The sequence below is a fragment of the Branchiostoma lanceolatum genome, chromosome 1, assembly GCF_035083965.1.
Source record: "Branchiostoma lanceolatum isolate klBraLanc5 chromosome 1, klBraLanc5.hap2, whole genome shotgun sequence".
Lineage (NCBI taxonomy): Eukaryota > Metazoa > Chordata > Leptocardii > Amphioxiformes > Branchiostomatidae > Branchiostoma > Branchiostoma lanceolatum.
Genome location: NC_089722.1, coordinates 2,504,556 through 2,518,425, shown reverse-complemented (window position 1 = coordinate 2,518,425; position 13,870 = coordinate 2,504,556). Strand labels below are relative to the sequence as shown.

Sequence of the window (13,870 nt, the reverse complement as noted above, 5' to 3'; positions counted from 1 at the left end):
CACTATGCGGCAGGGACAAGGCAGAAGAAAGCAAATATACTGCTTGAATGTGTTTTTACTTCTCTTTATTGTATGATTGCATGAAACAATATAGCTTTATCGTCTGTTTTTCTAATCAAAAGCAGCAGATATCTAAAGGAGTGGTAGCTTAATCAATTTTATCTATTAATTGCCACTGATATCTAATACTTCTGCATGTCAATTACAACACTGCACAGAGTGGCGTCGGCCTCGATCTTCTTGCTCGCCAGAGCGTCGGACCCGAAGTAGTCCCGAAGTTTGCCGACGATCCCGAAGCCAGCTTCGTGTTTGTCGTGCATCCCCGTGAACTCGGACCGTACCACGTAGCGGTAGGGTCCGTGGGGTGTGACCCGCCTGTACAGTGCTGAGTAGGCGTAACCCATGTCGGGAGAAACCTCCTTCTCCAGTAGACTGACGCCCGCCAAGTCTCGCCAGTTGGCCTCGAAATCCTCAGAAGAGAGATCGTCGGGCACCTGTTGTGACAGAAATGAAGCAATGCCATTTTTCATTACTCTCCAAGCAGAGGAGGGGTTTCGGCTGGTTTTTGACGTGTTTTAGGCGTTTTTGTCGGGCTTTCTACTTTGTCATTTTTTTGTGCGTCGCCAACCCACACAAAAAAAAATGAAAAATCAGAGAGCCCGACAAAGTCACCAAAAACACGTCAAAAACCAGCCGGAACCCCTCCTCTGGTTGGAGAGTCATTTTTCATCACCATGAATACTGATCGTCCTTCCTAGAGACAGTAGAACGGGTATCTCACAGGGCTGCGCCAAACTGCGCTAAGTATTCTTAAAGTAGGCGCAAAAAGCCCATAGTGCAGTAAGATACCCTCTTCAAGGTAGCTACTAGTCCCTTTTCTTATACGGAAATCAGAGCTAGTTTGTGTATTTCATCACCGGTGTATTTTTTTTGTTAACTTCCATTTTGGACAGACGAGGACGACGTGGCACCATAACTTATTTCAACAGTGCCACGTACAGAGAACAATATATCCATTTTTTCACCTTTGTGGGGTGAGGAAAGTCGTGTAAAGTGCTTTTCTCAAGAGCACAACATCGGCGGCGTAAGGGAATGCGAACCCGGGACCGCTGGGTTCTGGGCCGAACACGCTGCCGTTACGCCACACGACCCCACTGGTGTAATTCTTTTTGAGTGATGGGTTATCTTAAGATGCCTTAATACCCTATCAATTCATGTCAATCAAGTATGTTTTCGCCGCTTTCTAGTTCTAGTTGTTAATGTAGTTATTATTGGACACTAGAACAGCACCATAAATATCCTGGTGTTATTCCTATTTTTGTCCTTCAGTTTTCTCCAAGATAATTAATATTCATACCCAGAATGTCCCTGTCTTCCTGCACGTACACACACAATATTTGTCTGGCTGTGAACAGTGGACAAATATTACATATCAAATAACGCTTTTAATTTTCATCACTTGCTAAATGACTCAAGTTCGACAAATTGCGTTTTCACGCCGTCGTTCGTGATGTTACACTGTACATATATGCGATGCGTACATAACGGCCATTTTTAAAAATGTGTTCAGGTCTGAATTTGAAGAATAAAAGATAGGAATAGATCTATGGTGGATATTTATGATACCCAAAAAACCTCTAGTAACTAGAAACGTCTCAGACATCGGCAAAAAAGACTACCAAGACAATGACCAAGCACATTCACCAATAAACAGCTTTTATTTATCAATTCAATGCACAGCTTAAGATGACACCACCGCGTTACAACCGTGTTGTTTGCAAATACAATGTACACCAACGATGAAATGCTAAGAGATTATCCAAAGGAACTCAATTTAAAAGGTCAATAGTTGCTGCATAGCAGGATTATACATCTTATAACCGTTAAGGATTTTTTCAAACTTCTTGATGTCAAAATATAGACATTTTGATTTTTAACACTGCATTGTCACCATTTTCATTTAAGTAAAAGAATGTCATTGACAAGCTGAGATCTTTGTATATTGTCTTAAAGAATTAATGGTTTTAATAATCGATGTGTTGTACCATGTATTTCGTATTTAATTGTGTAATGACGTGAACGACTTTTAATGTAAATGCTACAGCAACAATTCAGTTTTTCAACTGCTACTGTTGTGCATTATTTTACCTTCTGAAATAAACCATTCATATATAAGTTTTGGCTTCTGACGGTAAGATTTTGGTTCAAGTGCCTAAGTGAAGACTATATATCGTCATTTTGGTCATCACCGTTATCTAAGACTGACCTTTTATCTTCTTGCAGATTTATATCGCAAGTGTGTGTCACGAGAGGAGAAGAAGACAACGGAGTTTTTAATTCCTCGTTCTTGTTACATAGAAAAATGTTTTAAGTCGTTGTTCACTTTGCCGAAAAATGAACCCTAATAAACTCTTCACACATGCTCGTTTTGCTTCTTTGTTGAGGTGAATGAGCTAAGAACAACAAAACACAATATGAACATATCTGTTTCCTAGTTGGTTTACAAATTAATTAACCGTAATTAGTAAATATCAAAACAAACACATCATTTTAGCCCTGGACACATTTTTTATAAGCTATGTTATATCAGCTGTCTACATTATTTATATTAAATTACGACTTAAAGAATAGTGCTAGAATTCATATCCTTGTTTTGACCATTTTAAGGACACGTCATGAGAGCAGAAAGAGCGTTGCTGTTGCTGAATTTAAGGAATGTAGCTGTCCATAGCATCGCCCTGCCTGATACCGCACTTGCAGCCCGATGCGAGGTCCAGGGTGTACGTTCGGCCGTTCTGCTGCACATTAGCTTTCGTATGCTGCTGCAGACACACTCCGTTTCCTAGAACAATTTAGAGAATATGTTTTAGGATTTTTAGAGTTTCTTTAAACACAACCAGGTAATCTCACCTGCTAACGTTTCGATGTCCACCAGACACCTTCTTCAGAGCTTCTGACTGGAGTACTGCTTCTCGCACCTTCATCGGCTACTTATAGCAGTGAGAAGCAGTAACTCCAGTCAGAAGCTCTGAAGAAGGTGTCTGATAGACACCGAAACGTCATCAGGTGAGATTACCTGGTTGTGTTAAAAGAAACTCCAAATATCCTATGTTCTGACAACCTGATGAAATTATTTTCGGAATAAGTTTTACTTTCAAATTTTGCTGTATTGACTATATTCTCCTTTATCATAATCAGCATTGCAAGGAAGTAGATATATACAGGGCAAAAAAAAAAACTTACAGAAAGTCATCAGATTTGATGTAACGTTTTCTTTTTAAGTTGGTCGATTGAGGTAATACTGATAATACTATAAAATTTAAGGTGTATCGTTGAGATCTCACCATTCAGGCACCGTTCAGCCTGGCATTTTCGCTCGTTAAGATACTTCGGAAAGTAACCATCGGGCAGCCGTCGATAGTAGTAACACTCCTTGCACAACGGAGTGACGCCTCCCCCAGTAGTCTCTGTGCAGATCCCAGTCGGCGTGGAGGTACCTATGTCTGTGATACATGCACATATAGAGTGTTACACCCTTTGTTGAAGTCTAAACTATGCAGTTATAATTAGCCATTTCGTTAACACATTATCTGATTAAGCATTTAGATAATCATAAGTTGTTTATACAATTTATCCATAGGTTACCATATTTCATCTTGATGATTAATTTTATCTTAATCAAATAAATATCATTTGTGCTCAAATGTACGATTTACCTTATTTATTTATTGGTTATGTAGTTACATGCCAGAGGTAATTCACTTAAATCAATAAGTTAGGTTGTGTCAAAAATGACATACCACGCTTGATCTCCTCAACTCCAGGACCTCCAGACTGGTCAGTTTTGTCCCCATCAGCGTTCAGTTCATTATCTGAATAAATAGTTGAAGTTTGTTTTCGTTAAATAGTTCGTTGCTGGATGGAGTAAGTGTTATTAAAGGGGTCACAAGGTGTGTTTATTCGTGCCGACAAATAGACAAATTGTAAACAATATATAAAATTTAACCATAAAAACAAGTTGACTTGCCTTTAAGCTAAATGCTTCGTCCTTGCCAACACACATCAACGAGTGGTTTTAAGGTCATTTAGACAATAGACAATTATCTGACTTGTCGGACCACATAGTGCTAGGATACTCTTCAAGCAGAGGACGGGTTCCGACAAGTTTTTTACTTGTTTTTAAGCGTTTGTGTCGGGCTTTCTACTTTTTCATTCTTGTGTGTGTCTCTTTATAAAGACCAAAAAAATGAAAAAGTAGAAAGCCCGACACAAACGCTTAAAAACAAGTAAAAAACGTGCCGGGACCCGTCCTCTGCTTGGTGAGTATCCTAGCACTAGTTGTTCCGCAAGTCAGAAAATTGTCTATTGTCTGAATGACATTAAAACTACTCGTTGATGTGTGTTGGCAAGGACGAAACAGTTAGCTTAAGGCAAGTCACCTGGTTTTGATGGTTAAATGTTATATATTGTTGACAATTTGTCTACTCGTTGGAATGAATAAGCACAGACTGGGAGTTGCAGTATCTACATGTAACCACTGGATCCCCATCTGCTTGGAGAGTAGCCTAAAGACACGTAAAAACCTGCCGGAACCCGTCATCTGCTTGGACAGTAGTGCTAGGATATCAAACTGCATCTGCCCTGCCTCAGGGGAATATTTGCGATCTGCCTAAATACTGAGCCAGGGACTTAAATTTGCTCGCCTTAACTTAGATACTACAGTCAATAGTAATCTTAAATCATCGATATTTTCTTTTCTACATTATGTTATGAATATTGTGCTTCTGGTATATTATAGAATAGCCAAAAAAGTAAACTAAATGGTGTAACCCTTGTCCCCAAATGTCGGCATCAAAATTTGACCTTCAAACGTCCTTGTAACAAACATACACTGTTTGCGATGAAAATATCATTTTGCTGATGAATATTTTTGAAACAATTTTGAAATATGTGCTCACCGTGATATTTGACGATCTCGGCCAACTCCCTGGCGTCCTTTTTCAGCAATTCCAGTAAGCTTTTTGCAATCGGCTGATTTTTTGGAGCCACCTGGGCTTCGGGATTCATCCCCTCCCCGTGAATGACCCCGAACAAGAGGGCGGTAACGCACAGCACCTACAGACGGAAACAGTCATCAGGCAAACTTATATCGGTGTTTCTCTATTTCAACTACTATTGAGAGCTTTTGAGAGCTTCCGTAGACATCGCAAAACAACGATTCCTCAGTAAACGGTGTAAAAAAATGTCTAAAATAAAACGTATGTTTGTCTTTTAAGCCCTACGTACTACGAAGACTATCCTATGGCGCGTGCATATCGTTCTTGTACTTCATCTTTAGTGCTTATTCGTGGATAAAAGTAGTTAACAATACCGTCAGCAAAAGTGCTTATTGTTTGTAGAACATAAATAATATAAATTTTCAGGTAAAAGGAAAAAAAAAGACTCACCAAAAGTCCCATGACTATGTCTCGTTGGGAGAAATGTTTCAACAGTAGTTCTTGACTGGTCGACGTGTTGGAATGTGGAAGAGTAAGTTACTGCAGCATTTAAGGTAAGTGTCGTTCAATATGTCTAGGGGTGGGGGTTATAGCAACAGCGTGCTTTTTGCATTACAACATTTTGATATATAATGTTGACCATAAAAAATATGTTAAACTTGAGTCGATGAATATAAGATGATAACATTATTTGACAGTAGTAAATTATTTTGTTGGGTGAAAAAGAAAAAAAAGAATGGAGACGTCATTCCCACCCGTTCCTTCCAAAATGGTTTCGTCCATAAAGACAGGAAAAAATTGCAAGGCCATCTTTGTCGTAATGAAGGTCAACTAACTAAAGTGAGTTCTTTTTGCAAACACCCCTTGCTTTACCCCCCCCCCCCACCATTGAAAATGTACTGTATTTTTAAACAAGAAATTGAAGGTCTCATTCCTCAATGAAATATTAGAGTTTTTGTGTGACCTTCATAATGTCATTGCCGTCTTCACTAGTCCCGGTGTCCCAAATAAAGGTCACTGACCTGGCCGAACTAATCAGTCAACATTGCTCTGCACCACTCTTCTGTCATGCATGAAGAGGGTGTCATCCTGTAATGCTGCAGTACCTGAAAATACATCCAGGGGGGCACAATTTTCAAGACTCTTTGAGTCCGCCATATCTACCAGCATGCATAAATCACATACAAGTCAATTTGGAAGATATTGAGTTGTAGGGGCGAACACACAAATACAACCAAAAACAGTAGTCTGTGCTGTAAGAGATAAACCTCCTTTTAAAATTGATAAGAAAACAACGTCTGTAGTACTACGTACATACATGTATAGCTGCTAAGGTTTTGTAAACTTTCTTTTTGCCAGATCGGTATCAGATCGTAATGAATTATTACTGTACATCCACAATATGCGGCAGGGACAAGGCAGAAGAAAACAAATATACTGCTTGAATGTGTATTTTTCTCTTTATTGTATGATATACAATATAGCTTTATCGTCTGTTTTTTCTAATCAAAACCAGCAGATGTCTGAATGAGTGGTAGCTTAATCGATTTTATCTATTAATTGCCACTGGTGTCTAATACTTCTGCATGTCAATCACAACACTGCACAGAGTGGCGTCCGCCTCGATCTTCCTGCTCGCCAGAGCGTCGGACCCGAAGTAGTCCCGAAGTTTGCCGACGAGCCCGAAGCCAGCTTCGTGTTTGTCGTGCAGCCCCGTGAGCTCGGACCGTACCACGTAGCGGTAGGGTCCGTGGGGTGTGACCCTCCTGTACAGTGCTGAGTAGGCGTAGCCCTTGTCGGGAGATACCTCCTTCTCCAGGAGACTGACGCCCGCCCAGTCTCGCCAGTTGGCCTCGAAATCCTCCGAAGAGACATCGTCAGGCACCTTTCGTGACATGAATAAAGCAAAGTCATTTTTATGATGGAAGCTCATCTGTGTTGGTACTAATCATAATGCAGTGCTAAACTTTCTTCCAACACTAAGATATTCACGGATCAAATTTCCGACGACCACTGTACGTCGCATTCTTCAGGCTCAATAATGACCGACTCTCGCGAGTTTACGTTCGGCAGTGATTGGTCATTATTGATCTTGAAGAAGGCGACGTACAGTGGGCGTCAAAAATTTGAATCGTGAATACCTTAGTGTTGAAAGAAAGTTTAGCATTGTATTACAATGTCATTTTTCATCACAATGAATACTGATCGTCATTCCTAGAGACAGCAGAATAGGTATCTCACAGGGCTGCGCCATACTTCGCCAAGTATTCTTAATTAAAGTAAACGCAAAAAGCCCATAGTGCTGTGAGGTACCCTCTTCACGGTAGCTACTTGTCCATGTTTCTTGTCCGTAAATTTAAAATGAGAAAAGCAGTACTACTCTTTACCATGAAGTTTGAGACGATGAATCGAGCGGTGCTAGGACGTTCATACGGGTATGGTGTCTTCCCAGTAGTCACCGCGGCCTCAACAAAACCACCTAGGAAAGATGTACACAACGATAATGTCAACGATGAGAATCAAAATAAATAGATCATTTTACAAACTTGTAGAAACGTCGTGGAGTTCAATGAAAAACAAAAAGGAAGGTATTGTTCATATTTGATTTGTGAATATGTTTGCCAGAGACAGAGTGCAGACTCGTCGTTGTGTCTCCAGGTAATTCCTGAATATTTAGCCAGAGGGTGCTTTCTGCTAAGTAAATACATTGTGGAAATCACTATTGCAACAATATGGAGGGATGTGTTGTTTTGGGTTTCTTTGTGAATCTGTCTGCTGGTGTGTTAGTGCGTTTGTAATTCACAAATTGAATGCAGTTTCTACATATTATTCAGACAGAGGGCGCGAGTGGATAAATTGTAGAATAATCCATTGTTCTATTTCATGATGCATGCATGTACTTACCCATCAAGCCTTTGGCATCCTCCTTGATTTTACGGGCCTCCATCATGACGCGTTTCATGTATTCGGGCCTGTCTCTACCGGATATGAAGCCGTCGGTTTTGAAGATCCCGAAGTTCACATAGACGAACTTGGCTGTAGAGGTGACCGCAACAAAAACATACAACTAGTGAGTATCATATATGTGTTTTAATATGTAGACTTTTGTAGATCATACAAATCCAATTCAAAATTGAGGTCAATGACCTTGCCAGCTGTTTAGGAGGTGGTACGCGTTGCAAATAAAACTGCACAATGACGTGTCAAACGTTTTTTACTCATCATCATCAACTATCAACATCACTATTACTAACTGCAAACTATGGCCCACGTCTGTATATCAAGTAGGGTGAGCAAGCCAAACGCACTTGAGTATACTAGACGTCTATATGTACATTTATGTGTATATGATTGTTAACATGTGACCTGCTTAGCCCAGTGGACAAAAATGTACAATAAAGGTCCTCATTCATCTATAAAGACAATGAGATGGCCGTTTGAAATGAATGCTCACGGTTTGGGTCGAGGTTCTTGTGCAGGTGGGTTGTCAGGAAGTTCGGGTGTTAGTAAATAAATATTTACTAATAAATAAATTTATCTATACATTTACAAATAAATAAATTTATCTATAAATGTATTAATAATAAAGTGGCTACTTATCGTGTAACCATTATGTACTTCCTCCCGTGGCTAGCGATTGATGATATAGCTAATGACTCGTTGCGCAATCTTGGCTCTCTGTATTTGCGTGTAACCCAAGCCAATAAATAAATGAATATCTTTATTAAATGAAATAATTAGTGCTCACGGTTAGGGTCTAGGTTCTTGTGCAGGTGGGTCGCCAGGAAGTCCGGGTGGTGGTTGACGGCGTGGTTCCCGACGTAGAACCAGTACTCCACCAGCTTGGGCAGGTCACCGCTAGGCGGGGGGACGAAGAAGTTCCAAACAAAAGCCCCAGCCATCTTCTTTTAATACTGTCTTGAGACAAAGGTGAACTACTGTTGTTTCTGATTGGGCCAGTGCGTATCCCTCTGTTGAAAAAAAGGACAACCACGGAAGACTAAGGATTACTATTATGTGTATAATAAACTATGGTATCTAAACCTAACATAAAGCGTTCCGAAAAGTCCAGTCTTTTATGATTCGAATTATGTCGTACACCATTAAAAAAATCAACACATCGTTTGAACTCATCACTTTTTTGTGAAGAACACCATGACTGGTTTAATGGATGGGTCGCCTAGCACATTACAAAGTTACCCTGCTAATACCGTGAGACTGTAGAGGTTGATGGGACACTAAAATAGCGATGTCGGTAGACGACGAAGTCAAAGTTTGTTCAGTACACAGCCCCGCCCAGATCGAGCTCACTTTTAACATAAAAAGAACACATATGTGAATCAAAGTTGTATTTCAGAAACTTTTAAACTGAAATCCAGTCCATCACAGCCTCTTATGACCATAGCAAGCTACAACATGATATAGGAACGGTACAAGACCTAGTTAGCTTTGATAGATACACTCAGGTACATTCTAAAGTTTGTATAAGAGGTCGTTGTTTACACTTGGCGTGCTTAGTCTAGGCTGCAATGTATCAATACAATGAATCGTATGGTATGTTTTCCCCTACATTCATAATTCTATACGGGATACCAACAACAGTAAACTATTGTGATAAAGTTAACTTAGGGTATCTCAACTCAGTACAACCGAGAGGGACGACATTAAGATTGTCGCAACCAAATGCTTCCGCCATGTTTGTTTACCTTACGACTAGACTACTACGAATCAATAGATAATTGAGAATCATGACACTACGAAACATTGTTATGTTGTAGGCACCTCCTTAAGCCATGTGGTTATATGAACGCTCAGATAAGCATGTTGAACACCAGGTGAATGTGTTACCTTGATTGTTAGTCCTCCCCGTGCTTTTGCAGCCAGAAGTGACCTAAATTTGAACTTTGGTAAGAACAAAACACTCTAGAGGGTAGGGGACTACGTTTTAAAAGGAATGCTGCAATTTGCACTACAAATGTACTCATAAGGATATCATATTCAGTCTTAAATATTGTGTTACCTTAATTTGATAAGAGTTTTTATAATTACTTTATCAAGCATTAGAGCAATAAACACACTGTTTATTCGAAGGCGGTGCCCCCGCCCAAGTTGCTTGGTTTGTTCCGACAATTAAAAGTTCATAGTTGAAGGACCGCGGTGTTACAGGACTGGGTGTGGCCTATACTATTGCCCATCTTTCGGAAGGGAAGTAAATGGCTGTCCGGTGCTCGAGTAGGGGCCTAAAACATGTTAAAGTATCTCATAGGGCAATGATAGGAACAACTCCCTGTTAAAAGATATACTGCAAATGAATCCGTTAAGCAAGGAAACTTGCTGCCCTGTGTGACACTAGTACCAACAACAAGTATTCTGAGTAGTATGAGAGCAAAAAGATATTCTTCTCGTCACTTCTGCAAGTACAATCGAGCTTACAACACGACATATTTTCCTAATTTGGCTCTTTCCTAACATGATGACCATCTCTGGAGAGGAATAATATATAATTTTTTAAAATCAAAATTAGGCAATTTTTTTTTCAAAATAGGCAAAAATTCACGAGCGCTGTGATATCATCCATGAAATCAATTTGCCGTGGCTTATCATATAATATAAATATTCCTTAGTTTATAAGTATTTCTCCTCAAATCATCAAATTGCGTGTGACCCAGAGCTGTGATTAAATCCTTCGTCACAAATGAATTAGTCTACAATACTGGAGAGGATCAAAATGCCCGGGCTTTGCATCGCCGATCAGTCTTCCATATATGGGCAGGGGCATCTATATTTCTTTAGACTAATCTTGATGCTATTTGTCATATCCATACATATTTCGACGGCGCCGGTTGTGCAAACGGTACTTGTTGGTAGAGTAGAAATGTACGAACAAGCAGAGCCTGTGCGTATTCCCCTCTCAGTTTCCAGCCTACCTCAAACTAGCGGACCGTCGTCCCAGTCTTCTTTCTCCCGCATAAACGTTGCGAAAAAGCGCGTCTGCCAAGGTGGTAACGACACTTCGGAGAAGTGCCAAGAAAATAGAAGAACGTCTTCAAGTGCGTACGAAGAAGCCGAGGCGGTCTACCATACTATAAATGACCAAGACCTCCCCCCACCTTTACCGCAACCTCGGTCACAGCACACTAAGGTAGAGGCGAATTTACCGAAGAAGAGTAAAGAAAGTAGAGAAACGTCTTCAAGTGCGTACGAAGAAGCCGAAGCGGTCTACCATACTATAAATGACCAAGATGTCCCGCCACCTTTACCGCGACCTCGACCACAGCAAGCTATGCCAGAGGTGAATTCACCGAAGAAGAGTAAAGAAAGTAGAGAAACGTCTTCAAGTGCGTACGAAGAAGCCGAGGCGGTCTACCATACTATAAATGACCAAGATGTCCCGCCACCTTTACCGCGACCTCGACCACAGCAAGCTATGCCACAGGTGAAGTCACCCCAGGCTGGGGTTGAAGCCGTAAACTCCAGTAGTGAAGTCGACGGAACGAACACATCAGGTATTTTTTATTTATTTTTTTAATCCTTAATGTTTAATTCTTTATTTTGGAGTAAAGTGATTTTGGCTTGTCTATCTCGGTGTACATTTGTTTACAACGTAATGTATTTTTCTTTACAATTTAGACCGCACTGCCCAATAAATTCCATACATTTTTCTAGAATCTAAAATGTGCATTCCCCTGTGATTACGAATACTGTACATGTATTGATTGATTTCTATTAATTTACCAATTTCTAATCATTCAACTAAACTATCTGTCGGAAAACCTGACGGTAAGGTTATGTATGATGTCAATTAGAGTGTGGTTCAGACTACTCTCATAGGGATTTTCAGATGAATGTGTCAATGTGTTGTTTTTCGTTGTGAAAACTAGACCGTACCTGTGAAGATGAACCAAGCGCCAGACGTGCTCACTGTAGCTTCATCCGCAACTACAAGACTTACATTGCTGTGGTTTTTGTGGCAGCCCTGATCATAGCTCTAGTCGTCGTCAGTCTGATGCTTTTTACGAAGAAACAGGCAAGTGCAATAGGCGTAAGGGTTGGTGAACTTGTATGTGTACGTATGTGTGTGTATGCGCGTGTGTGTGTGTGTTTGTGTGTGTGTGGGGGGGGGATGGGTGCGTATGTGCGTCTGTGTGTTAGTGTGAGTTTTAGTTAGTGTGTCTGTGTCTGTGTGTGCCTGTGCGGTTGACTATGTGTTTGCACTGATATTTGCATAATGTATGTGTGGTTGCAGGCTTGTCAGTGTCTTCATAATTATGGAGAAGAAGAATTTTATTGCACGAAAATTGTAGACGGTAAAAGTATGGCAAGAATTCTTAAACATACAAAATAGAAGTATAGAATTAAACTTTTAAGTTTAAACATCCTAATTACTAATACAAAAGAATACGGGCTAGCATACGTTTTTGATATAGTATCATAATCGAGTGGGGCTAATCATTGGTTTCGGTATTTTTCTAATGATAAAGCAGTCGTTAAAATTTTCCCATTTTGCATTGTGGGGATTGTTGCATTTAACTATATATTCAAACCAGTCTGTATGTGTGTGCATCAGTGTAGCTGTGTCCGTGTCAATGGGCTGTTCCAAAAAAATAATTGAAAAGGGGGGTGGAAGAGGTACAACATTGGGTTTTGACCCTACCCTACCTCCAATTCAGAAATTGCCCCCCTCCCTAGTTCCTAATCCAAAATGGCTCAGCTGACCCTAGTTCCGGGTCAAAAATTGCTCCCCCCCCCCGTTCCTTATCCAAAATTGCCCGCCCCCACCCCCGTTCTTTATCCAGATGCTTGAACCCTAGCCCTCCAACCCAGCCTCTTCCACCCCCCATTTTCAAGTATTTTTTGAACATTCCAATGGAGACAGATTCGTTTTATCTGATGGTCTCCAATCTCTAGACGACAGCAATCATTAATTCCGGTATTCTGTCTAATTATAAAGCAGTCGTTCAGGTATTTACCCTTTTTTTCATTGTGGGGATTGTTGCATTTAACTATATATTCAAACCAGTCTGTATGTGTGTGCATCAATGGGCTGCTCAAAAAAAAAATTATTGAAAAGGGGGGGTGGAAGAGGTACAAAATTAGGTTTTGACCCTACCCTACCTCCAATTGTCCGAACCCCCCCTGGTTCCTAATCCAGATGCTTGAACCCTCCCCCTCCAATCCAGCCTCTTCCACCCCCTCGCTCCCCCCCCCCCCCCATTTTCAAGTATTTTTTTGAACAGCCCAATGGAGACAGATTCGTTTTATCTGATGTTCTCCAATCTCTAGACGACAGCATCAGTGAAGACAGTCAGCAGCCCTGTTTACCCTTACTGCTGCAAGACTGGTGGAACCAATGTGTCCACTAACAGCATGTACATTTCCACGGTGAGCTCATGGCGTTTTCTATCTAGCTTTCGATGTTGCTTGAACCGTTGTTTATTCATGATAAGCTCAAATCGGCACGCAGGCCTTTTTTTCATTAAGGTCGAGGTAAGGGTCATATACAATATAGCAGAGATACACAGTCACTCGAGCCCTAATAACTCTATCATCGCATATCATTATTTTTTTCCCTCTTTTGATTCGATCAACCCAGTCTCATACTTCATAGCGTACTTCAGCGTCACGTCAAGGCATTTTGACATGATACGTGGAGAGCAAAGTTGCCAATTTTTTTACATGCATATGTTGAAGAGCGGATCACCAGCTACAGTTATTGTACCATAAAATATTTTCTGGCACGTATCACCCTACTCGTCCTTATAAACAAGAGTTTGAAGTGTAATTTGGTGTCAATATAGTAACCACTGACAGTGTGGCTAGCTGGAGTCAGTGTTATATATATAGAATACAACACGGGGTATTCCGTATCACCC

General features: G+C 40.5%; 2 protein-coding genes across 6 annotated transcripts in view; both read right to left on the bottom strand.

Moving 5' to 3' along the window:
- LOC136429523 (uncharacterized) overlaps positions 1-9,912 on the bottom strand; it is a 28,580-nt gene extending 18,668 nt beyond the window's left edge. Inside the window, exons 1-6 of one of the 5 annotated variants that reach the window (XM_066419364.1) lie at positions 9,846-9,903; positions 9,198-9,307; positions 8,746-8,968; positions 7,902-8,033; positions 7,385-7,476; positions 6,481-6,882 (exon numbers count right to left, since the gene is read on the bottom strand). In XM_066419364.1, the coding sequence (XP_066275461.1) occupies positions 6,571-6,882; positions 7,385-7,476; positions 7,902-8,033; positions 8,746-8,899 (690 nt within the window). In that variant the 5' untranslated portion in view covers positions 8,900-8,968; positions 9,198-9,307; positions 9,846-9,903 and the 3' untranslated portion in view covers positions 6,481-6,570. Of the gene's footprint in view, positions 1-48; positions 495-6,480; positions 6,883-7,384; positions 7,477-7,901; positions 8,034-8,745; positions 8,969-9,197; positions 9,308-9,845 lie in introns of those variants that run through there. The other 4 variants (XM_066419372.1, XM_066419377.1, XM_066419358.1 and 1 more) reach the window with 4 other exon arrangements.
- LOC136429565 (prothoracicotropic hormone-like) lies at positions 2,365-5,547 on the bottom strand. The gene is made up of 5 exons (XM_066419402.1): positions 5,448-5,547; positions 4,959-5,115; positions 3,801-3,872; positions 3,345-3,503; positions 2,365-2,842 (listed from the first exon to the last, which is right to left on the bottom strand). Exons 1-5 carry the CDS (start codon positions 5,457-5,459, stop codon positions 2,709-2,711), a joined length of 534 nt encoding a protein of 177 aa, XP_066275499.1. The 5' UTR covers positions 5,460-5,547; the 3' UTR covers positions 2,365-2,708.
- Positions 9,913-13,870: the final 3,958 nt, after the last annotated feature.